This window comes from Castor canadensis, chromosome 8 (genome assembly GCF_047511655.1).
Source record: "Castor canadensis chromosome 8, mCasCan1.hap1v2, whole genome shotgun sequence".
Classification (NCBI taxonomy): Eukaryota; Metazoa; Chordata; class Mammalia; order Rodentia; family Castoridae; genus Castor; species Castor canadensis.
Genome location: NC_133393.1, coordinates 3,070,116 through 3,094,415, shown reverse-complemented (window position 1 = coordinate 3,094,415; position 24,300 = coordinate 3,070,116). Strand labels below are relative to the sequence as shown.

The 24,300-nt window shown below is 43.8% G+C and overlaps 1 protein-coding gene across 1 annotated transcript in view; it reads right to left on the bottom strand.

Moving 5' to 3' along the window:
* Positions 1–24,300, bottom strand: part of Col21a1 (collagen type XXI alpha 1 chain) — a 161,327-nt gene that overhangs the window by 95,760 nt on the left and 41,267 nt on the right. Inside the window, exons 2-3 of the mRNA XM_074081869.1 lie at positions 16,555–16,678; positions 12,839–13,390 (exon numbers count right to left, since the gene is read on the bottom strand). Coding sequence (XP_073937970.1) covers positions 12,839–13,390; positions 16,555–16,642 — 640 coding nt within the window. The 5' untranslated portion in view covers positions 16,643–16,678. The remainder of the gene's footprint in view (positions 1–12,838; positions 13,391–16,554; positions 16,679–24,300) is intronic.

The following is a 24,300-nucleotide window of genomic DNA, read 5'->3' as shown; positions in this document are numbered from 1 at the left end:
GAACACACATTTTTCTCAAGTGCACATGAAACATTCTCCAGGGTAAACACATAAGATCACAAAAGGAGACTTAGAGTATCCCAGTGCATTTTCCAATCACAGTGGAATGAAACTCTCAGAATTAAAAGCAGAGGGAATTCAAAAGCTCAGTATATGTGGAAATTCAACAACATACAGGTGAACAACTACTGGACCAAAGAAGAAATCAAAGGGGAGTTTGGAAAATATCTGTAGACAAATGAAACCAGAACACAACACACTAAAACTCACTGAATTCAGCAAAACGGTACTAAATAGCGATTTTATAGTGAAAAATGCTTACCTTTAAAAAAGAAAGATCTCAAATAAAATTTATACTTCAAATACCTAGAAAAATAGAAAGAGAACTAAACTAACCACAAGGTTAGTAGAAGGAAGGACATAAAAGACTAGAACAGAAATAAATGAAAGTGAGAATAGAAAAACGAGAAAATCAGTGAAACCAAGAGGGTTTTTAATTAACAAAACTTGGCAAATCCTCAACCTAAATTAACTGAGACAAAAAGAGAGGCCTCAAATATAATCAGAAATGAAAGAAGAGACATTATAACTGACACAGCAGAAACTGGAAAGATGTGAGACTGCTATGAACAACTCTATGTGAAACATTGAATTACTTACAAAAATAAATAAATCCCCAAAATAAAACATGAGAAGACTGAATCTTATTCTTTTTCTTTCTTTGTTTTGTTTTTTCTTTTCTTTTCTTTTAAGGTTTTTTTGAGATAGGGTCTCCGGAACTATTTGCCCAGCTTTGAACCGTGATCCTCCTGAGTAGCTAGAATGACAGGTGTGAGCCACCCACAACCGGCTTGTTTTGTTTCTTGAGTCAGGGTCTCACTGTGCAGCCAGGCTAGCCTTGAACTCTTGATTCTCCTGCCTCTGTTTCACAAGTGCTGGAACTACAGTCATGAACCAACACTCCCAGCTCAAAAGTAAAACAAATGTAAACCAGTCTATGTCTAGTAAGGAGACTAAATCAGTAATTGAAACATCACAGTAAAGCTCAGGACTAGATGGTGTCACTGAGAGATTCTTTCAAACAGTTAAAGAATTAATCCTGGACTGGAAGTGTGGCTCAAACAGTAGAGCGCCTGCTTTGAAAGCTTAAAGCCTGAGTTCAAACCATACTCCCACCAATGACAACAACAAAGAATCAATCCCAATCATCCCTAATGTTTTCCCAAAAACTGAATGCACACTTCCAAACTTTTATTATGATGTTATGTTTTCTGACCCCTGCAAAAGTCAGAAAAATACATCAAAAATGAATATAGATGTGAAAATCCTTGACAAATGCTAACAAACTTAACTCAACAGTACATCACAAAAGGATGAGACACCATGACCCAGTGGAATTTATTCCTGGGATGCAGAGAAGGTTCAACATATGAAAATCCATCCAAGAGACATACCACATTAGCAAAACAAAGGACAAAAATCATGTACGTTTATCTATTTAGAAGCAGGAGAAGCATTTGAAAAAATTCAACCTTTCATGACAAAGAACCTCAATGAAATAAACACATAAGGAATATATGTCCACATGCTAAAGACCAAGTATAAAAAGTCCATGGGTAACACTGTTCTTAGTGGTGAAAACTGAAAGCTTTTCCTCTAAGATCTGGCACAAGACAATAAAATCCAGTCTCAATGCTTCTATTCAAAGTAGCCAGAGTAATAGGCAAGCAAAAGATACAAAAGGCCATTTGGATCGAAAAGGGAAGAAGTAAAATATCTCTGTTTGCAGACAACATGACCTTACATGTAGAAAATCCTAAAAACAGATCTACAATATGATCTGGTTTTCCCACTTCTGAATATGTGTAAATCCAAAGGAACTGATATCAGTATACCAGGAAACACCCACGTGCCTGAGTTTATTGCTGCACTCTTCACAATAGCTAACATGGAATCAACACTGATGTCCATCACAGGCTGAATACATAAAAAATCATGGCATATGTATACATACGTGTATAGATTTATATCTACATATGCACACCGTGGAATCTACATATACACACTGTGGAATATTACGTAGCCATAAATGAATGCTATCAAAATGGATGGAACTAGGAGATACTATGTTAAGTGAAATAAGTCCAACACAGACTTATGTTCTCCACATCATCTGTGTATGTCTTACAAAGCAGATTTGAATGTACATCAGTAATTAGTAGAGTTTCAGAAGGGTAGAGAGAAAGAAGACAGAAAGAGGTTGAATAATGGGTATTGAAAGGAATATGAGGTCTCAGCAGGCCCCAACCCCCTTGTTGGAGAAACCAGTACCAAACATCCCATGTAGATAAGATAAGCAATGAGGCAGGGCTCAGTTAGGGCATATAGAATGTGAGGAATGCAAGATGTGAGATACGAGCAAGATGTGAGATACGAGCAAGATGTGAGGTACGAGCAAGATGTGAAGTACGTGCAGGATGTGCTCTGCCTGCTTGTCTAATGTTGATAACAAAAATATGCACGCCACTGCAGTCTATATAAGATTTCCCCCTAAGAGGCTCAGGGTCTTGCTTTCCTAACCGGTCCTGCGTGTCCGTGTGGGAGCTCGACCCTGGCTAGCCAGTCCAATAAACTCTGCTTTGTTGATTGCATTCACGCCTGGCTCTCTGTCTCTCGGGGGAATAGGATTCCGGGTCCTAACATTTGGAGGTCCCACCGAGATTTCATTTTCTCGAGAGACAGAACCTGCCTGCGAGAAAGCAGGGGCGATCCCAAGTCCTAGGCGTTGGGAGGGGATCCCAGACCCTCATTTGGAGGAACTTGAGTGTTCCATTTGGGCCGCGGCGGGGATTCGGCCAATCCCCAGGGAGATTCATTCTGGGAATCTTGCAAGGAGGACCACAGGGTCCTATTGGGAGAGGCTTTCCTCTCATTTGGGCTCGAGCATTTTAGGAACCCTGGCGCCAGGTGAAGAACTAATTGAGCTAGTCGACCGACCACCCGTCAAGTGGACGCCTTTCGGCCTGATATCCCAGTTGGATGGTGAGGAGGTTGAATGGGGTGCGCACCAGTGTGAGAGAAGGACCGGTCCGAGCGAGTGCTGGAGAGTGTTGTGTGTGTGTGGAATTATTGTTGCCTTTACCCTTTTTGTTCTATCTCTCTTGGTGTTTGAGTCTCCTTCCACAATGGGACAGGGACAAACAACCCCAAAGTCTCTGATCCTTTCTCACTTTCCAGAAGTTAAAGAAAGGGCCTTAAATGCGGGTCTGGTCATCAAGAAAGGTAAGTTCGACACCTTTTGTTCTGCAGAGTGGCCCACCTTTGGAGTCGGGTGGCCCATTCAAGGTTCCCTCTCCCTAGACCTGATCACTAAGGTTAAAGCAGTCATTTTTCAGCCAGACAATCGAGGCCATCCAGACCAAGTTCCTTACATTTTGGTTTGGGAGGATCTGGTGAGGAACCCTCCCCCTTGGTTAACAGTTTTTCTGACCCACCCCTCCAGTTCGGCCCCCGGGGCTAAAACCCCAGTCACGCCCACCTTGGTCATAAAGGAGGAGGAAAAACTTCCTCTTCCCACCTTGACCGGTCCTCAAATTAGGGCATCTCCTTCACCATCTCCGGTCTTACCAGAGAGTTCCCCCCTTTACCCATCCCTCGCAGGGGCAGAGGAAGATCGGCCGCCTCCATACGTGACTCCCCCTGGCCAAGCCAGTGCCCCGGAGGAGGAAATTTCCTCATCCTCCTCAACAGGACTGGCAGCAGGAGGAGGAATGGGTCGAAGACTTCGCCCCCGAGGGATCCGGGAAAGGGAGGGGGAAGACGGGCCCCCCTCATCAACACAGGGGGAGGAAACTGTCCCTACACTTCCAGTCCGGATGGTGGGCCAAGGGGGACCGGGAGGAGGGCAACAGTTTCAGTACTGGCCCTTCTCCTCCAGTGATCTATATAACTGGAGGACGCAGAACCCGCCCTTTTCTGAAGACCCCAAGTGTCTCATAGATCTCCTGGAGTCCATCATGCATACACACCGCCCCACTTGGGATGACTGTCATCAGCTGCTCAATACTCTTTTTACGACGGAGGAACGAGAGCGCATCCTCAACGAAGCGAGGAAGAACGTCTTGGGGGATAATGGGAGACCCACAACTCTCCAACCGGCCATAGACGAGGCTTTTCCCCTACGCCGCCCTGATTGGGATTTCGGGACCGCAGAAGGTAGGGAGCGTCTTCGGATCTACCGCCAGACTCTTATGGCCGGTCTCCGAGCGGCCGCTAGAAGGCCCACCAATTTTGCAAAAGTAAAAGCAGTCATTCAAGGGGAAAACGAAAGCCCAGCCGGTTTCTTAGAGCGCCTCCATGAGGCATACCGTCAGTACACCCCGATTGACCCTGAGGCGGACCTCCACCGGTCTGCTGTGGTACTCTCATTCATTAATCAGGCAGCCCCAGACATTAGGAGAAAACTCAATAAACAGGAAAACTTAGGGGAGATGACTATAAGGGAAATGCTACAGGTAGCAGAAAAGGTCTTTACCGCTAGGGAAACTCCAGAAGAAAGGGAGGAAAGACAGAGAAAGGAAGACAGGGAAGCCCAGGAGAAATTGAGAAAGGAGGACCGGGAGTTCCAGGCTAAGGAAAACCGAAAGCAACAGAGAGAAATGGCTCGTATTTTCCTAGCGGGTGTCCGGGACCAACCCAGAGGAGGGGGCCACGCCAGGACCCCGGATAAGGAACACTGTTTTTACTGTAAGGAAACGGGGCATTGGAAGAGAGAATGTCCTAAGTTAAAGGGAAGAAGAGGGTTTGGAAGGAGACCGGGGGAAAACAGGGAAAGGGAACGAGCAGTAGAGCAGGCCAGAGTCCTACTAGCCGGAGAAGAGGACTGAAGGAGACGGGGCTCAGACCCCCTCCCCGAGTCCTGGGTAACAATGCATGTGGAGGGGAAGCCGATGGGGTTCATGGTGGATACCGGCGCCCAATATTCGGTTTTAAACAAGGCACATGGACCTTTGAACAAGGCACGAACAAGTGTTGTTCAGGGGGCCACCGGTACGCAGTTATGTACATGGACTACCAAAAGAAAGGTGAACTTAGGAAAGCACCAGGTCACACACTCCTTCTTGGTCGTCCCTGAGAGCCCCGCTCCCCTGCTCGGACGGGACCTACTCACCAAAATAGGGGCCCATATCCATTTTGAGCCAGATGGAATAATTGTGACTGATCGAGAGGGGAGCCCGATACATGTCCTGTCCCTATCATTGGCTGACGAGCATCGTCTGTTTGAGAGTCAACAGGAACCAGGAGGGGACATGACTCATTGGGTAAAAAGATTTCCCACGGCCTGGGCGGAGACTGCGGGAACCAGCCTCGCCAAACACCTCCCGCCCGTAGTTATACAATTGAAGGCTTCTGCTCTCCCCATTCGGGTGAAACAGTATCCTATGCCTGAGGAGGCCCGAAGAGGCATAGCCCCTCATATCCACAGGCTAATAAAGGAAGGAGTACTGCGACCTTGTCAGTCTGCCTGGAATACTCCTCTGCTCCCCGTCCGAAAGCCGGGAAGCGGGGACTATAGGCCTGTGCAAGACCTACGAAAGGTAAACGAGCGGACGGAGGACATTCATCCCACCGTTCCGAATCCCTATACCTTGCTCAGCCACCTACCCCCCTCGCAAGTATGGTATACAACCCTTGATTTGAAAGATGCTTTCTTCAGCATTCCATTGTCAGAAATTAGTCAGCCGCTATTTGCTTTCGAATGGCAAGAAGATGGGGGCCAATCCGGACAGCTCACTTGGACCAGACTGCCGCAAGGATTTAAAAACTCTCCCACCCTGTTTAATGAGGCCCTGAGCCAGGACCTGGAACCTTTTCGTCGGAGCCACCCATGAGTCACTCTATTACAGTATGTTGATGACTTACTGTTAGCGGCAGAAACCCGAGAGGAGTGCATCAAGGCTACTGAACACCTGCTAACGGAATTAGGTGAGCTGGGGTATCGGGCAAGTGCCAAGAAAACTCACATCTGTAAAAGGTCAGTGACGTATTTGGGTTATCGGATTGCAGATGGGGCAAGGTGGCTGACTGATGCCATGAAACAGACTATTCTGGCTATCCCATCCCCGACATCCACTAGGGGGGTGAGAGAATTCCTGGGCTCCGCGGGGTTCTGTAGACTCTGGATTCCAGGATTTGAGGAAATAGCCAGACCCCTATATGAGGCCACCAAAGAAGCTCCAGATTGGAGTTGGGGAGAGAGAGAACAACAGGCCTTTGATCAGCTAAAAGACGCTCTTTTGCAGGCCCCTGCCTTAGCCTTGCCAGATCCTACAAGACCATTCACTCTGTTTGTAGATGAGAAAAAGGGGGTAGCCAAAGGAGTCTTGACCCAACAGCTAGGTCCCTGGAAGAGACCAGTGGCATACTTTTCCAAAAAATTAGACGCAGTAGCGGCAGGATGGCCCCCCTGCCTCCGCATCATAGCGGCCATTGCCGTGCTGGTGAGAGAAGCCGATAAACTAACCTTTGGACAGGCCCTCTGGGTAACGGCCCCTCACCCGGTGGAGGGAATCCTTAAACAACCCCCTGGGAAATGGATGACGAATGCCAGGCTCACCCATTACCAGGGGCTCTTGTTGGATTCCCCTCGGATCACATTCACAGATCCCGTAATCCTGAACCCTGCCACCTTGTTGCCTAACCCGGAACTGCAGACACCTGTCCATAACTGCAAAGAATTCCTCTCCGAAGTTACACAGGTACGGGCTGACCTAAAGGATACCCCCCTGTCCGGCTGCAAATTAAACTGGTACACGGATGGAAGCAGTTTTTTCCAAGATGGAGCCCGAAGGGCAGGGGCAGCTGTAGTCGACCAAGAAGGAAATACGGTATGGAGCAGCGCCCTCCCACCCGGAACATCAGCCCAAAAAGCGGAATTATTTGCCTTGGCAGAGGCCCTGGAGAGGGCAAAAGGAAAGCAAGTCAATATCTACACCGATAGCCGCTATGCTTTCGGTACCATCCATGTCCACGGGGCCATCTATCGCGAAAGAGGATTCCGCACAGCAGAAGGAAAACATCTAAAGAACCTAGCCGAAGTCCAGCGTCTATTAATGGCAGTGGAAAAACCGAAGGCAGTGGCAGTGATGTATGTCCCAGGCCACCAGTCTGCCAAGACGCCGGAAGCTGTCGGTAACAACAGAGCAGATCAAGAAGCAAAGAGAGTAGCAATGGTGAGTCCTCCCATGGAGACAGGGCAACCTTCCACGGTTGCGGCGATAGACGTGCCGGTCCCAGAGCTCCCTCCGCTACCCCCCCGACCAGAATACTCCACAGAGGATTTCACTTGGATGAGAGCCCACTCCCCCTTTAGAGAAGGGGAAGACGGATGGAAAAGCGACTTGGAAGGCAAGTTAATTCTGCCTGAAAAACTCGGACGATTCCTGTTGGCTAACTTACATAAGTCCACCCATTTGGGGCGGAGAAAATTACTAGACTTGTTGACATCTGCGCAGCTCCGATTTCCGAACCAGACCATAGCAGTCCGCCAAATTGTGGAAGATTGTGCCAGCTGCACAATCATGAAACCAGGACGAAGGGAGGGGCACCATACAGGTACTCGGGAACGGGGGAGGGCTCCGGGAAGAAGTTGGGAAGTGGATTTTACTGAGGTAAAACCGGGAAAGTTTGGGTACAAATATTTGCTGGTATTCATAGATACCTTTTCAGGCTGGGTGGAGGCTTTTCCTACAAAGAAGGAGACGAGTCAGGTAGTGGCAAAGGCTTTGCTAGAGGAAATCATACCCAGATATGGGGTGCCCGAGGCAATTGGGTCAGATAACGGTCCGGCTTTTGTTAGTAAGGTCCTGCAGGGACTAGCCCAGACTATGGGGGCCAATTGGAAGCTACATTGTGAATATAACCCCCAGAGCTCAGGGCAAGTAGAAAGGATGAATAGGACACTAAAGGAGACTTTAGCCAAATTGGCCCTGGAGACTGGCGGTGATTGGGTGACACTCCTTCCCTTGGCCATCTTCCGAGTCCGGAACTCCCCCTATGTCCATGGGCTAACTCCCTTTGAGATCCTGTATGGGGCTCCACCCCCCATCATTCAGAGGACCTTAAGCCCAGAACTAGGTGATCTGGCCCCAAATTACCTGACCATGTTGCAGGCTTTAGCTAAAGTGCAACAACGGATTTGGCCCTTAATTCAAGCATACCACGCTGTTAAGAGGGACCCGGCTCCGGAACATGGCATAGTCCCGGGTGACATGGTATGGGTTAAAAGGCATCAGTCCAAAACCCTAGAGCCTAGATGGAAAGGACCTTATGTTGTACTGTTTACTACCCCTACCGCCCTCAAGGTTGATGGCATCGGACCTTGGATCCACCACTCCCACGTGCGTCGAGCCAATCATCAAAAACAAGAAGGGGTCAAGGAGTGGACTGTACGGCGGCACCCAGACAACCCATTAAAGCTAAAGCTTTTGTGGCCCCGGGAACATGCAGAGCCTTCAGGAGCAGCCACGGATGGGGTGGCTGATCGCTCTGATCTTGCTCAATGCCCAGAGCGGGAGCCTCGCAGAAACCAACCCTCACCAGCCCTATAAGCAAACCTGGATACTCACCGATGGGGAGACGCATACCACCCTCAACGAGACTACTCGCACTGCCCCCATAGGAACTTGGTGGCCGGAGCTTCAGTTCTGCTTCAGAGACATCAATCCTGCCTACAAGTCTACTGCCCCGGAGTCAGCCCGACGTTATGGGTTTTATGCCTGCCCCGGCCACAAAAAGAACCAGGAATGTGGGGGGATACAATACTCCTTCTGTAGGTCATGGGCATGTGTCACATCCAATGATAGTGAATGGAAATGGGGGATATCAAAATCAGACCTAGTCAAATTTGCCTTTGTAAATGGGATATTAAGGGGGCACAGAATTCCAATACCCACCCATAAATGCCAGCCCACGGATCTAGATAGAATCAAGGTCACTTTCACTGAAACTGGCAAGAAGGACACCCCTGGGTGGATACAAGGTAAGGTATGGGGACTTGTATTTTATAAATATGGTGGACATGCTGGCTCGACCATAGTGGTCAGATTAAAAATTGAGCCCATAGGGCCACCGTCCACAGCAGTAGGCCCCAATAAGGTACTTAGGCCGCCCAATGTAAAGCCATCTCCCCAACCTTCCACAACTCACCACCTTCCCTCAACCATAGCTCGGGCTAATGTTACAACTCCAAGACCATCAGAAACCAGCCCTCCCCTGGTGAGGCCCAGTCTCATGACCGCATCTAAAGACCCCCTCTGGGAGCTAGTGGGTGCTGCCTTCCTGACGTTAAACCACACCAACCCTAACATGACTAACTCCTGTTGGTTATGTTATGATGTGAGGCCCCCATTCTATGAGGCAATAGGGCTAAACACCACTCACGATACCTCATCTGAGGAAAACCCTACTCAATGTTCCTGGGGAGACCGTAAGAGAGGTCTGACCATACAGCAGGTAAGCGGCCAAGAAACCTGCTTAGGAAAAGTGCCAAAGAACAGACGGGACTTATGTACTGTTATTAACGCCAGTTCTACCTGGGGAAATGCTATTAAATGGGTAATTCCAAAGGACAATGGGTGGTGGCTATGCTCGCGGTCCGGACTCACCCCATGCCTATCAACTAAGGTGTTTAACAGCTCTAAAGAATTCTGTGTTATAGTGGTTGTGCTGCCCCGCATCCTCTATCATTCGGAGGAAAGTCTATATTCATACTGGAATATAGGAACAGGTGAGAGAAAGAAGAGAGAGCCTATTTCTACACTAACCATTGCTGCCCTACTTAGCCTAGGGGTGGCTGGGGCAGGGACCGGCATAGCCTCCCTGGCTACTCAACATAAAGGGATGTCTTCGCTGCGTGCAGCCATAGACGAAGATATAGAGAGAATAGAAACCTCCATTAGCCACCTAGAAAAATCCCTCACTTCTCTGTCTGAGGTAGTACTTCAAAACCGACGAGGTCTGGACTTGTTGTTCCTCCAAAAAGGGGGACTATGCGTTGCTCTAGGGGAAGAATGTTGTTTTTACGCTGACCATACCGGAGTTGTTCGTGACTCCATGTCTAAACTCCGAAAGAGCCTGGAACAAAGAAAACGAGAAAAAGAGGCAGGGGAAAGCTGGTTCGAGTCTTGGTTTAACCAGTCCCCATGGTTGGCTACCCTTTTATCTGCACTGGCAGGGCCAATAATAATCATCCTACTGCTTGTTACCATAGGACCCTGGATTCTAAACCGACTTATGACTTTTGTCAAAAGTCGAATTAATACTATCCAACTTCTGGTCCTCCGCCAACAATATCAGGCTCTTCATCCTCTTGAGGATGATTCCTCAATTTAGGCCATAAGAAAGGGGGGAATGAAAGGAATATGAGGTCTCAGCAGGCCCCAACCCCCTTGTTGGAGAAACCAGTACCAAACATCCCATGTAGATAAGATAAGCAATGCGGCAGGGCTCAGTTAGGGCATATAGAATGTGAGGAATGCAAGATGTGAGATACGAGCAAGATGTGAGGTACGAGCAAGATGTGAAGTACGTGCAGGATGTGCTCTGCCTGCTTGTCTAATGTTGATAACAAAAATATGCACGCCACTGCAGTCTATATAAGATTTCCCCCTAAGAGGCTCAGGGTCTTGCTTTCCTAACCGGTCCTGCGTGTCCGTGTGGGAGCTCGACCCTGGCTAGCCAGCCCAATAAACTCTGCTTTGTTGATTGCATTCACGCCTGGCTCTCTGTCTCTCGGGGGAATAGGATTCCGGGTCCTAACAGTATCAAACACAGAGAAAGTTCTAATGTTCTGCAGCCCAGTGGAGGGACTTAGCTCACTATCACCTAGTATATATTTCATCAAAAACTAGAAGAAAGGAGCTCAAAAAAAGAGAGATGGAAGTGTTAATTACCCTAATTTGGTCAGTATCACTGTATAATGCATTGAAATATATCATTGCATCCCACAAGTATGTATAATTATTACATCTTCAGGACACTCTTAAATGCTGAGAGGGACAGAAGTGCTGACTATCATTCCAAACTGGATACATGCATCAAACCGTCACACAGACCTCATATCTGTGCAATTAAAATAACATAAAAAAGAAAACCTTAAAGAGACCACATGTGCTCTCTGAAAAGACTGTTAGAGCAAATAAAGTTGGCAAAGATATGGGATAAAAAAACCCAACAGTCAATGGCGCACAGACGATCCAGGTATACCAGTGCTGGCTCTGACCCAAAGGAAGCAGTCAGATTATGACAGAGCCACTGGCACACCCATGTTCCCCCCAGCCTATTCACAACAGCCAAACTATCAATCAGCTTTGGAGCCCATCTGCAGAGGAGTGGATAAAGAAAGTGTGGTGTGCACACACAACGAAGTATTCCTCAGCCATAAAGAAATGAAATTGTGTTGTTTGCAGGGAAATAGGTGGAACTGAAGATCGTTTTGTTAAACAAAATCAGCCAGATTCAGAAAGACAAGTAATGCATGTTTTCTCTCAGATGCAGAGTCTAGATTCTTTTTCAAGACATGAAAATAGAAGGGGACTATTTGGGAAGAGGAAGGGACCAGTGGAAGGAGGACAAGAAAGGGTAATGGAGGTGAATATGATCAAAGTACTCTACATACTGTATGAAAATGTCATCATGAAACCCATTATTTTGTACAATTAATGTATGCTAATAAAAAGGCAGCTGTGTTTTTACATACTACCAGCAAACAATTCAAAAGAGAAGTTAAGAAAATAATCCTATTAACAATAGCATCAAATATAAACTTCCCCCCAAAATAAAGTGCCCCAGTGAAAACAGCTATCACTAAGTACAAATAACAAATGCTGGTGAGGATGTGGGAATATAAATTAGTGCAACTGCTACAGAAATCAACATGGAGGTTCCTCCCAAAACTAAAAGCAGAACTATCAATTGCATGGGCTCTAGTACTCTGCTTCAGGCAGACGGATACACTCAAGGCACAAAAAAGGGGAAAAGAGTGGAATGAAAAACAAAATTTCAGCAGCAGGAACTACGTGATCATGTGTGGTTCATACATTTTCATTTTTGTGAGGCTTCATTTTCTACCATTGCCACCATAGATGTAGTACAACTGAAAGGAAACAAACGTAACAAAACATTGCATATTCCAGATTTCTATTTTATAGGAAAGCAATTGTTTCATGAGCTGGGGAAGTGGCTCAAGTTGTAGAGCATCACCTGGCAAGCAAAGGCCTGAGTTCAAATCCCAATGCAGCCAAAAGGAAGGAACGGAGGGAAAGAGGGAGGGGGAGAAGGAAGCAAGCAAGGAAGGAAGGGACGGAGGGAGGGAGGGAAGGAAGGAGGGAAAGAAAGAAAGAAAGAGAAAGAGAGAAAGAAAGAAAAAACATGAGGCTCTGAGTTCAAATCCTACTGCTACCAAAACAAAGTAACTGTTTGCAAGGATACTATGTAACAATAATGGATACCTCAACTGTAGTATTATAAATGATTTGGTTTTCAAAATAAATCTCCATGAACAGGACATGGGAGTGACAACTGGGAAAAACAATCACCAAAAGATTGCATTTCCCATATTTCTTTTATAAGAAAGCAATTCTTTTAACGTGAGCCACAGCTGTGGCTGCCTGGCAAGGCATGAGGCCCTGAGTTCCAATCCCAGTGCCACCCAAACCGAGAACAAAGTAACCCTTGGCCAGGACACCACATATCTGGAAAGGACACCGTAGCCATGGAGCCCTCCTGGCGTCCGCGCAGACCCCGGGTGACCTGGGCGGCCAGTGGGTCGCAGACTCACCCTCGCACAGCTTCTGCTTCATCACCTCGCGGATCTTGCTGATGGCCATGTAGTCCTCCACGTAGAACACGTAGGTGGACGCGGGCTTGTTGGCGATGGCCCTGAGCTCGGCGTCCTCGGTCTCGGCGCCCACGCCGATGGCGAACAGCGTGACCCCGCCGTCGCGGGCCGCCTGGGCGGCCACTTGGACCTCGTCCTGGGACTTGCCGTCGGTCAGCACGACGGCCACCTTGGTGAGGAAGCGCGGGGACTGCGCGAACAGGTAGTCGAGCGCGAAGCGGATGGCCCGGCCCGTGCGCGTGTTGCCGCCCAGGTAGCGCACGGCGCGCACCGCGGCCGCCAGCGCACCGCCCGAGCCCGGGCTGCCCAGCGGCACCTCCAGCACCGGGTAGTCGCTGTACTGCACCACGCCCACCTGCGTGAACTTGGGCCCGATGTCGAAGTTGCCCGTGAGGTTGACCAGCCACTTCTTGAGGATTTCGAAGTTCTCCGGGCCCACGCTGTAGGAGCCGTCCAGGATGAAGACCAGGTCTGTGGGGGCCGTGCGGCAGCCTAGGGCCAGGGCCAGAGAAAGGACAGGCGGCTTGCAACTTTAGTCGCCAGACAGGGGGCCGGAGGGGACGCTGAAGGGGTGTACAAAAACGCAAACCACTGAATGAGGAGGGGACAGTGAAAGGCAAGGAAAAAGGTGGGAAAATGCAAACCACTGAATGAGGAGGGAAAGTGTAAACCAATGAATAAGTTGAAAAAAAATAAGACAACGAATAGAAATAGCAAAACGTAAATCAATGACTAAGGAGGAAAAAAATGTAAGACAATGAGAAGAGAGAAAAAATGTGAGTCAATGCATGAGGAGGAAAATTGTAAACCAGTGAATAATGATAAAAAATATAAATCAATGAATAAGGAGAAAATGTAAATCAATGAAATAAGGTGGAAAAATGCAAAACAATGAATAAGGAAGAAAAATGTATACCAGTGAATAAGGAGAAAAAAATGTAAGACAATGAATATAAATAGAAAAAAATGTAAATCAATGAATAAGGAGAAAGAAATTAAGACAGATTTTCTGCCACTTTCAACACTCAGCTTGCCAATAAAATCTCATGCTTGCATACTTGATAAAAGTTCTTGGAGCCAAGATCACAAAGCTCTCAACACTTTCACTGCGTGGGAAATTAGCTTCTAAAGGTCTTCTGTTCATCACTCACTGTCAGCCAGTAATGTAGCAAAAACGTCACCTTGGGCTAAGTGGATCTGGACAAAGCTATCTCTTCCCCGGTAAAGATTCTCCGTTAGAGATAACCAGGAAAACCGTATTCTCCGCACATCTTAGAGTTCTATTAGAAAACAATACAGTCTTTGGTACAGATTACCCTTGAACAAGCCTCTAACCCCAGTCCTTCCTTTCAGCGTATGGACGCTGGAGGGCGACTGTGTGCCTGACATCGTATTGAGTATAGGGGTCGGTCACAGGTACGTAAGATTTCTCAAAGAGCTCACTCTAGTAAGACAGAAAACTGGCTCCTTAAAGGAAATACTGAGTACTATGGGAACACTTAAGAGGGTGTACCGACCTCATTGTGACAGAGGTTTTCAGGGGGAAGCTGACAGGCCACCTGCGACTTTAAGAAAAGAAAAGGACCGTGTAATGAAAGGGAACAGAAAGTGCAAAGGCCCAAGAGTAAGAGACAATCACAGACTAAAGGATAGCTGCGAATGGCAGACCCATGGGCACCTACATTTCCTTCTCTTTCCTTACTTCTGCACACAAATAGCAAAGTCACTATCCTTCAAGGCCTGACTCTGTATTCATTTTTTTTGCTCACATTTAGCCTGAGGACAGTCGCCTCCCTGGAGATGATAAGCTGGAAAAGGGTAAGATGGGAAGTCAAAGTACCGTTAATAGCAAATTTTCACTCTTTTTAAAAAACTCGTGATCAGATGTCCCATTTAAAGTAAAAAAGATTTATTTCCTGTAAATATTAACAAATAAGATATCATAATTATAAAGTAGGTACTGAAGAAAAGTTAGTATTAATTAGTATTCTTAGTATTTTTGCATTTCTTTAGAAATAGTTCAAGCTCTCACTTTCCCTTCCCTTCCCTTATCTGTGTTTATATACAGACTTTCAAACCTGGATGTTCACAAGGATCACATGAAGAGGCTCCAGTTTTTTACAATTATCTTAACTCATTACAGTCTCTGTCAAAAATAAACACTACTGTTAGATGAAAAACAGCCAAAAATTTTCCCAAAAAAGTAAATAAAATAAAACAAGCTGAGGTATAGCTCAGTGGTAGAGTGCCAGCCTAGCATGCTCAGGGCCATGGGTTCCATCCCTGGCACCACACATACTCAAAAAGACAAATCACAGATTTGTGACACAAATGTAAGTGTGACTATGACATTCCTAAGATGCTAAACTGCACTGGTGGTGACCTCCAAAAGGTATGAGGGACAGAATTCTGATTCCTCCTCCTCCAGCGCCCACTGCCAGCATGCAGGGCAGGCAGAAGGAGTGGAATTTTGCCTAGAAGCAAATTCACAAACCCAAGAGAATGTTAGTTTTGGAAGCTAGATGGGACTGAAAGGTTATCCTATGGGGCGTTTTGGAGGAGGAAAAAAAGGACAGGGAAGTCGTGTTTGCAGTGTTGACGCTTCCTGAATACTGAGACCCACTGTTGTCTGAACCTGCTAATGTTCAGCACCTGACTCAGTGGTTACTGTATTCTCAGGGTTGGTTATTCTTGGCCCTTTCTACCCCTCTCTCTGTTACAGAACCACAGAGCATGGATTTCATAACTGTCAGGTTAGCCAAGAGCACGGTGACAAAAGCAAGTGCTGCCATTTATAAGCACCAGACAAAACACAAGAGGTCTCCTCTTTGCAGAGACGAATGGTGTCATAGTAAAGGAATGGGATTAAAGCTCAAAAGCACAGTTTCAATGCTAGCTACAGTCCTGGCCAGCTGCAAGACACTGTGTAAGCCCCTTAAATTTTGTAGGTCTCTTTTTTCATCCAGAATAGTAAAGAGAAAGGTATCTACCTTGTAGAGTGCTTGAGTAGATTAAACTATAAGGGCCATACACACATTAAATATTAGTGTTTAGTAAATTTAAAAGCAAATTGAATCAAGTTGTTGAGTCATATGATTTAACCATTATCGACATCTTATTTTATTTATAACAGGGTGTATGTTTATGAGTTTTAACATATAAATATAAGCAATCTTTTAAAAGCATATGCTATCAGTAAATCTTGGCCCAGGCAGCAGAACCCCAATCATCAAGGCTCTCTGTCACCAAAGCAAGGTTTCTTGCAAGCAATCAGGAAAATGGTCACCACTTCCTGCAATGTCACCGCGTAATTGTCATGTGTTACCACTTCATCAGTCCTAATAAGCATCATAGGAGGCAGGTGCTTTATCTCCACATTGCACAGCTCAGAAGTGGCTAAACATGCACCCGACACCAGACTCCCTACTGCAGAGCCTAATGGACTAAGAGGATGAATTACTGCCACAGAGTTACCTCAAGATCATCTCTGAGGGAAGCTCTTCTTCTCAGTTAATGCAATCTGCCAGCTCATTTATTTTAGGAAACTATGGTGTCAAAGACAATGAGATCCTTAAAACCACTGAGGGAAGTCCCAAAATTTGATTTCCAGAATCAATTCGTGAGTAACAAAAGCAGACAACACTAGCAGTTCTTACTTGATCTTATTTCCCCATCTTCAGCTAGAACAGAATTCTGAAGAAGCAGGACCAAAGCCATCCAGCAAAACCTGATATGGTGAGCCATGCTTACTTGCAATCTAATATTGTGGTTTTAGGATTCCTAAAAGGAAAAAAGAGAAAAAGTTAAATATATTAGATAAATACAGGTACTCAGCTATTAAGCATTTAAATTTAAATCAACTTTGTAAATACCCTTAGAGTTATTTTTAGATGTGTCTAAAACAGTGAGCTTTTAAATATAGTAGTATAACAGCACAATGACTGGGAACAGGGAAGCAGTTGCTAAAGCCATAATTCATAATTATCCTGAAAAAGAATACACTTTTCCTAAAATGTTGACTTTTGCTCAGAATTTTTACTAGAATTTCTCCAGTGGGAAAGTCTGTTGAACCTTTTCACATTCTTTTTAATATCTGAATGCTAGCAAACATTCTTTTAAATATGAATTTGCATTTAAAAAATACTCAAGGATATCTGGCAAAAATATTTGTATGATAAAACTGAGGGGTAGAATTTAATTTAGAAAATGAGGCATAATTTGTGAGAGTATTAAGAACTGTTTTTTCAGCCAAGATGCCCCAGCACTGACGAATGGATTAAGAAAATGTGGTATCTATACACAATGGAATTTTATGCAGCCATGAAGAAGAACGAAATGTTATCATTCGCTGGTAAATGGATGGAATTGGAGAACATCATTCTGAGTGAGGTTAGCCTGGCCCAAAAGATCAAAAATCGTATGTTCTCCCTCATATGTGGACATTAGATCAAGGGCAAACACAACAAGGGGATTGGACTTTGAGCACATGATAAAAGCGAGAGCACACAAGGAAGGGGTGAGGATAGGTAAGACACCTAAAAAATTAGCTAGTATTTGTTGCCCTTAATGCAGAGAAACTAAAGCAGATACCTTAAAGCAACTGAGGCCAATAGGAAAAGGGGACCAGGAACTAGAGAAAAGGTTAGATCAAAAAGAATTAACCTAGAAGGTAACACCCACGCACAGGAAATCAATGTGAGTCAATGCCCTGTATAGCTATCCTTATCTCAACCAGCAAAAACCCTTGTTCCTTCCTATTATTGCTTATACTCTCTCTACAACAAAATTAGAAATAAAGGCAAAATAGTTTCTGCTGGGTTTTGGGGGGGTAGAGGGAGGGGGCGGAGTGGGTGGTAAGGGAGGGGGTGGGGGCAGGGAGGAGAAATGAACCAAGCCTTGTATGCACATATGAATAATAAAAGAAAAATGAAAGGAAAAAAAAAGAACTGTTTTTTATTTGATTCATAAACACTCAGTTAAATGGCTTTCACATCTTCTAAACATCAGCCTGAGGACTTCATTTCTGGCTAGACTGTGAAAAGTTGCAAGACACTACTTAATCATAATAAAGATAACGGAAAAACTACAATCCATGATCTCCTTAAATCTCGGTGAGACCTAAACAAGTTCAGAAGTTATTACCCTTTCTAGAACACAAGAGACCCAAAAACTACTTATATCCCTGGTAGAAAGGAACTTCCCTAGAAGAGGAGGGCTTTGCCAAAGTTTAAGAAAAATCACTCAACAATGGTGTGGTGGATTAGGATCCTAAGAAGTCCCAGTCATCAAGAGAAGTATCCTCACTTGGCGTTTCTTCCCCAGGAGCGCACAGGAAAGGCACAGAGTAGACAGGTGCTACATGAAATGTGTGGAGCAGTGTAGGGCAGACTGGAGACCGTCCCAGCCTCCCCTGTCCAGATGCAAAGGTGTCCCCTCCCACAGGAGAGCTGAGGGGAGCTCTTGGGAGGCAGCACAATCTTCAGTACAGAGGGGAGAGAGGCCTCCAAAGTAGAAATCCAAGGGAAGGGTTAGAGAAGAAGACAGAAATACTCAGCAATCCAGAATGCTGGAAATCATACTGAGAAGCTGAAGGAGATCTGCCACCTTTCTCCCAAGAAAGGAGAAGCAAGAAAATTTGATTTTTCATCGAGCATAAGAAATTCCAGAGAGATTATCTAAATATCAAAGTGTCAAATAGGGTTTGAAAATGACTGTGATGGACACGTTGAAGGATAGAGTGACTACAATGCACAACCTAAGAAAAGTCTACAGGAAACATCATACTTAGTGGAGAAATACTGAACACTTTTCCCCGCATGTCAGTGGGTAGTTAAAGGTATACTCTCAGACCACTTTTATTGAAAAGTGTGCAGAGCCCTAACTAGTCCAACAGACAAAAGTGAGAAATAAAAGATGTAGCAATTATAAGAGAGAAAGTGAAATTGCCATTATTTTCAGACACACAATTATCTACTTAGAAAAGCATTTGGGATCTAACAAAACACTAGTAGAACTGACAAGTGAATTTATAAAGATTGTAAGAGAAAGGTTAATAGTTTTTCAAGTATATAGATATACTAGCTACAAAACTGCAAGAAAATTTTAATATTATCAAAAGCATCAGATGTGGACTAGAGACGTAAAAATTAATAGTATGACATGATTTTAAAAGGGGTGCCCGGGGTGGGAAGGGGAGGAAAAAGGAGAAGTGATGAGGGAGTAAATATTATAAAAGTCATATATACATATATATATGAAAATATCACAATGAAACACACTAAAAACTATTAAAAGGGAGGGGAAAGAAAAAGTAATATAGATGGGATGAAATTGATCAAAATACTTTATGTGCATGATGTATTCACACAATGCAATGCTATGCAGCAAAAAATAATGAGCTAATGAACATGAATAAATTATATTCATGAATACAACATGTTATACCAAAAAATGAATAAAGTTTAAATTTCCTTAAATTTCTATTCACCAAAGAATTCATACAATATGATTCCAGTTGTATGGTTCCCTAAATAGGCAAAAGTAAGCTACAGTGCTAGAAATCAGGTAATGGTTGCCTTTGCCAAGAGAAGGTGACTGAAAAGCAGCACAAGGAATCTTACGGGATGGAAGAAACATCACATGTGGGCGGCACCAATATTCAGGTGTATAAATGTATCTCAGGCCATTAAAGTGAATGCTTAACAGCTGTATGAATCTCTGTATGTAAATTATATCTCAGTGAGAACAATCACTGTCAGTTTTGCATCATTTGTCAGCACTCCAGTTAGTCTGACTCCTCGGCCCAAAGAGCCACAAAGGTCAGGAAATGTCAGTGAGAGTCACTGGTGAGTCACCTCCACAATGTTTTATGACAATAACATGCACTAATAAATGTTGTCTAACTTCCTGCTCCAAAGTCTCAAAATTAAGACTCTATAAAAATATCTAATTTGTTCAGAATTCTTGGGCCAAAGTTAATTTATCTAATTTTATTATAATCCGGGTTGACAAACATTGAACAAAAGATAGGGGAAAGGCATTAAAAATGTAGGTTATTTAATCACTGAAACAAACAGGTTTCATGAATATGCTTGCAGATATTTCACTGTGTATGTGTTTACATCCGATTCACATCAAGTTAGTCTGTCGAGTTTGAGTATTTGCTTGAATCCCTGGGAGACTGTTAAACAGATGCCTCACTTCAGATTGCAGGGGAGGACCAAGATTTTCCAGAAGTAAACAATGTTCCCAATTTACTAATATACATCAACCCTCTAGAAACTCTTGTGTAAGACAATGCAACAGTGATGAATAAAAGGAAAATTCCTGTGGTCCCTATTCCCTTGGTAGAGAAGTTGGCTACCCCAAATGGGAGAGTGTAACTCAGAGAACTTCCACAAGCAAAACCTTCCAGGAGCACTCAGATGACCTTTAGCATCATCACTTCCCAAGCATTAAAGGGCACGAAAATTGCCCAGTAACCTTATTAAAATGCAGGCTCTGATTTGGTAGGTTTGCTTCATTTCTTTTTTCCTTTATTATCATAAATTAATTGTAATATTTCCATATGGGCATATAAGGTACTTCAATCAAATACGCCCCCCCCATTATTCTTTCTTAACTCCCCTCCCCCTTTAAGCAGTTTTTACTGGGTTTCATTGTGCTATTTTCACATACAGATATATAATATACCATATTCACCATCAATCACCCTCTTCTCCCTCCCTTCCATCGGTCCCCACAAATGGTCCCCCTTTTACAATCAAGTCATATTATTTTTTAGGCCTAAATTCTGCATAGGAACAAAAACAAACGATATTTGTCTTTCTGAGCCTGGCTTATCTTGATGAACAGTCTTCATTTATTACTAGCTCCTTACCCTGACCATGCTGGCACCCAGAGTGCAATTTAAGTAGTTAGTCTATAAAAGTCACTCCAGTAATTGCCTTTTGTGGATTTTTCTCTCAAAACTAAAAATAATGTTGAGATTTCTATAATAGAAGAAACTGTATTCCTTGTTTTTATAGCCTGTGCACCAGTATTTATCTTTCTGAAACAAATACAATGCTAGGAGTAGAGAGGTGGGGAGAATTCTAACCTTAGTAGCATGAATTAATAATATTTAATATCTATTTCAGGTAAGAATATTAAGAAAGAGAGAGATACAAATAAGTAAAACTATAAATAAAAGAAGTGTCATTACAACTGACACCACAGAAATACAAAGGATCATATGAGATTACAATGAAAACTTAATATGCCGACAAATTGAATAACCCCAAAATGAACAAATTCTTAGAAATACACGACTTACAAAAGCCAAATGATGAAGAAATAAAAATATCTGAATAGACCAATAGTGACTAAGGAGATTGAATCAGCAATCAAAATCCTCCAGTCACAAAAAGTCCAGAACCAGATTCTTCTAAGTCACATTTAAAGGAGGACAAATGTCATCCTTGTCACACTCCAACATCTGTGTCACACATCACCAAGCTAGAAAAGGCAAAGGTGAAAGAGCTCACCATTAAACTGGCCAAGTGGACACTTGAGTTTTCTGTACATAAAAATAATAAAAACTGTCCTGGTGATGGAAAGAAACTGTGCAATATGTACACAAAAATAAGAAAAAACCTGGGTGAACCTGGAGGATTTTATGTTAAGTGAAATCAGCCAGATACAGAAAGACAAATTTGATCAGATCTCACATATATGTGAAATTTAAAATACATAAGTTAAACTAATAGGAACAGAAGGTAGAATGGGGGTGTAAGGGAAGGGGAGAGAGATGGTCAGAGCACAAACTTCGAGCACTAAGGTGAACGAGATCCAGTGCACAGCGTGGGGATTAGTTAATTACAACGTAACATAGACTGAACATTGCTGAGAGTATTCTCAAGTATTCTCAGTGCAAAACAATAACAATTAATGAAGTGATGATTGTGGTCATCATTTCATGATGTACCTGCAAATCAAAACACCATGTCGTATTCCTAAAATATATATTGTATTTACCAATCATATACAACAAACCTTGGAGAAACATTTAACCTCACACAAGTAAAAATTAAAACGAGAGAAAAGAAAGGAAAACAATCCAGGCTAGCAAGGCCCACAGTACGGTCAGAATGGAGATGAGGAAAGAAGGGGGCTGCACTCCACTCTTTCTCACGCCATTCAGGATGCTGTTTTTCTGCCCATCTACTTCTCAGTAAGAAACTACAGTGAGTCGCTTGCCGAAGTCCTGTTTTTCAAAAGCTTTGGATTATGTATGCTTAAATGGTGCCTTGAGAGTAACTTGGAATAACTACAGTGGTGCAGTTGTAGGTTCAAATACAATGGATTTCCTCAAGAGTGAAGCTACTGATTAAAACACAGGCTCTCTGTTCTGTCCACTGAAAGTGGCCCTACAAATACAGTAGGACTAGGATGACATTTGGGAGGAGACCCTCCTTCAGGCGCTGAATTCGCCCTTTTCTCGCTCTTCTCAGAAGGACATGTGGAAATTTGCTACCACAGACTGAGCACAGTGCCAAGTTCATTTCGGACAGTGGCAAGTGTTATAAAGAATTTATAAGTTCAGCCCATTCTAGGAACAGAGGAAGGCCAGTGAGCCAGGTGCAGAGGCAACAGGAAGCATGGTGGCTGGCGTGAGTAGCATGTCAGGTTGGAACTGTTTTCCCTAAGTGCAGAGCGGGTCCCTCGTGGGTCTTAAGCACAAGTGCTTCAAAACCTAGTGCTTAAGTTGAGTATGTCATCCCACCTTTAAAGTCAAAGAGCTCTGTAAGACACACCTTACCTTCTGTGTTCTAGTCCACTGTCCTCCTCATCAATGTTTTGTAAATATTAAAATCAAACACTTCCCAGAATGGCAGTACACATGAAAGCAAATTCCTTGCAACTAAGGTGTCTGTCTGTAGTGCAGAAAAAGGACACAAGGTTGAATCTGAGGCACCACCAAGCATGTAAGAAAAGTCTTCAAAATAAGGGACTGTCATGGGAAAGCCCAGGCTTATCTGTAAACCTTCAAATGAAAGTTAGAACTAAAAATAGTTGCCTCAGGAAACAGTACACATGCTTATTTAAGAGCTCTGTCTTTGAACTGCACTGTAAAATAGGAAAAGGTGTGGAAACTGAAATTCTGATCTGTGCTCTTTTACACACACACACACACACATGCACACACTCACACAACACACGAGTGCACACTCAGGCACACACCGCATGCACGCACACCGTGTAGGGTCCTGCATTCTGCTATTAAAGTAGTAACAAGAAGTACAAATTGAGGCCAAATAACATTTAGAAGGAAAGAATGCTGAGGAGCTAGTAAACGAGCCAATAATTAATCAATGTGTATTGACTGATTTCTAAAATTTTTAATATGAACTTAAAGAATTAATTTGGAAAGTACATGTTGCCAAAAGTATTTTTTGCTTTGTTTCGTTGTTTTCTTGCTACATAGCCAAGGCTACATAGCTGAGGTATTATCTTCCTGCCTCAGCATCCCAAGTGCTGATATTACAGGCGTGAACCACCACACCTAGTTTGCCAAAAGTACCTTTAAATGAAAATAACAACATTTGGTTCCACAGAGCTATAAAAATAATTCAGATAAATTAGGGAAAACTCAAAGGACCTGATGATTAGAGAAGTCTAAATAAATATCAGTATGGTATACAATGTACAATACATTTAAAATTTATTGAATGACAAATTCTGAGATACAGATATATATCCAACCTGCTATCTGACATAGTTTTGCAGTTTTAGGTTTTTAAAAGATTAATGAATCCAGGTGTGATAAGGCACACCTGTAATTATGGCTACTCAGGAAGCAGAGATCAGGAGGATTGATGTCTGGGTAGGACCTTGGGTTAAAACATGAAACCCTATCAGAAAAATAACTAAAGAGTAAAATGACTGGGGGTTAGGGTCAAGTAGTAGATCACCTGCCTAGTGTCTAGGGTGAGACCCTGAGTTCAAACCCCGGTACAACCAAAAAAGCAATGAGAATTCAAGCCATTCATTTTTAATTGGCCTTGTAAAAATGTTATTCCTCCCTGTTACTGAATATTACTTAATAACATTTAATGTCATGCTTGAAACAAGAAGAGACTAATAATGCATTTCCATTTGGAAAAGTTAAGGGTAAAAGGGAATCCCCTAAAACACTAATTTTTCTACTCCCTCCAAAGAAAATGATATGTCATAGGAAGAGGTAATTAAATAGTGTACAAAGAAAAATGCAGGGGTAAAAGCTTTATGAAGGTGTCAGGCAATTAATAAAACCATGGGTTTGGGGGGCTTTTTCCTGGGAAAAAAAGGACCACCGCATTTTCTACAACAATATTAACAACACTGATTTCTATCTGTTTGCTGAAGCTCAAACAGAGGGATAG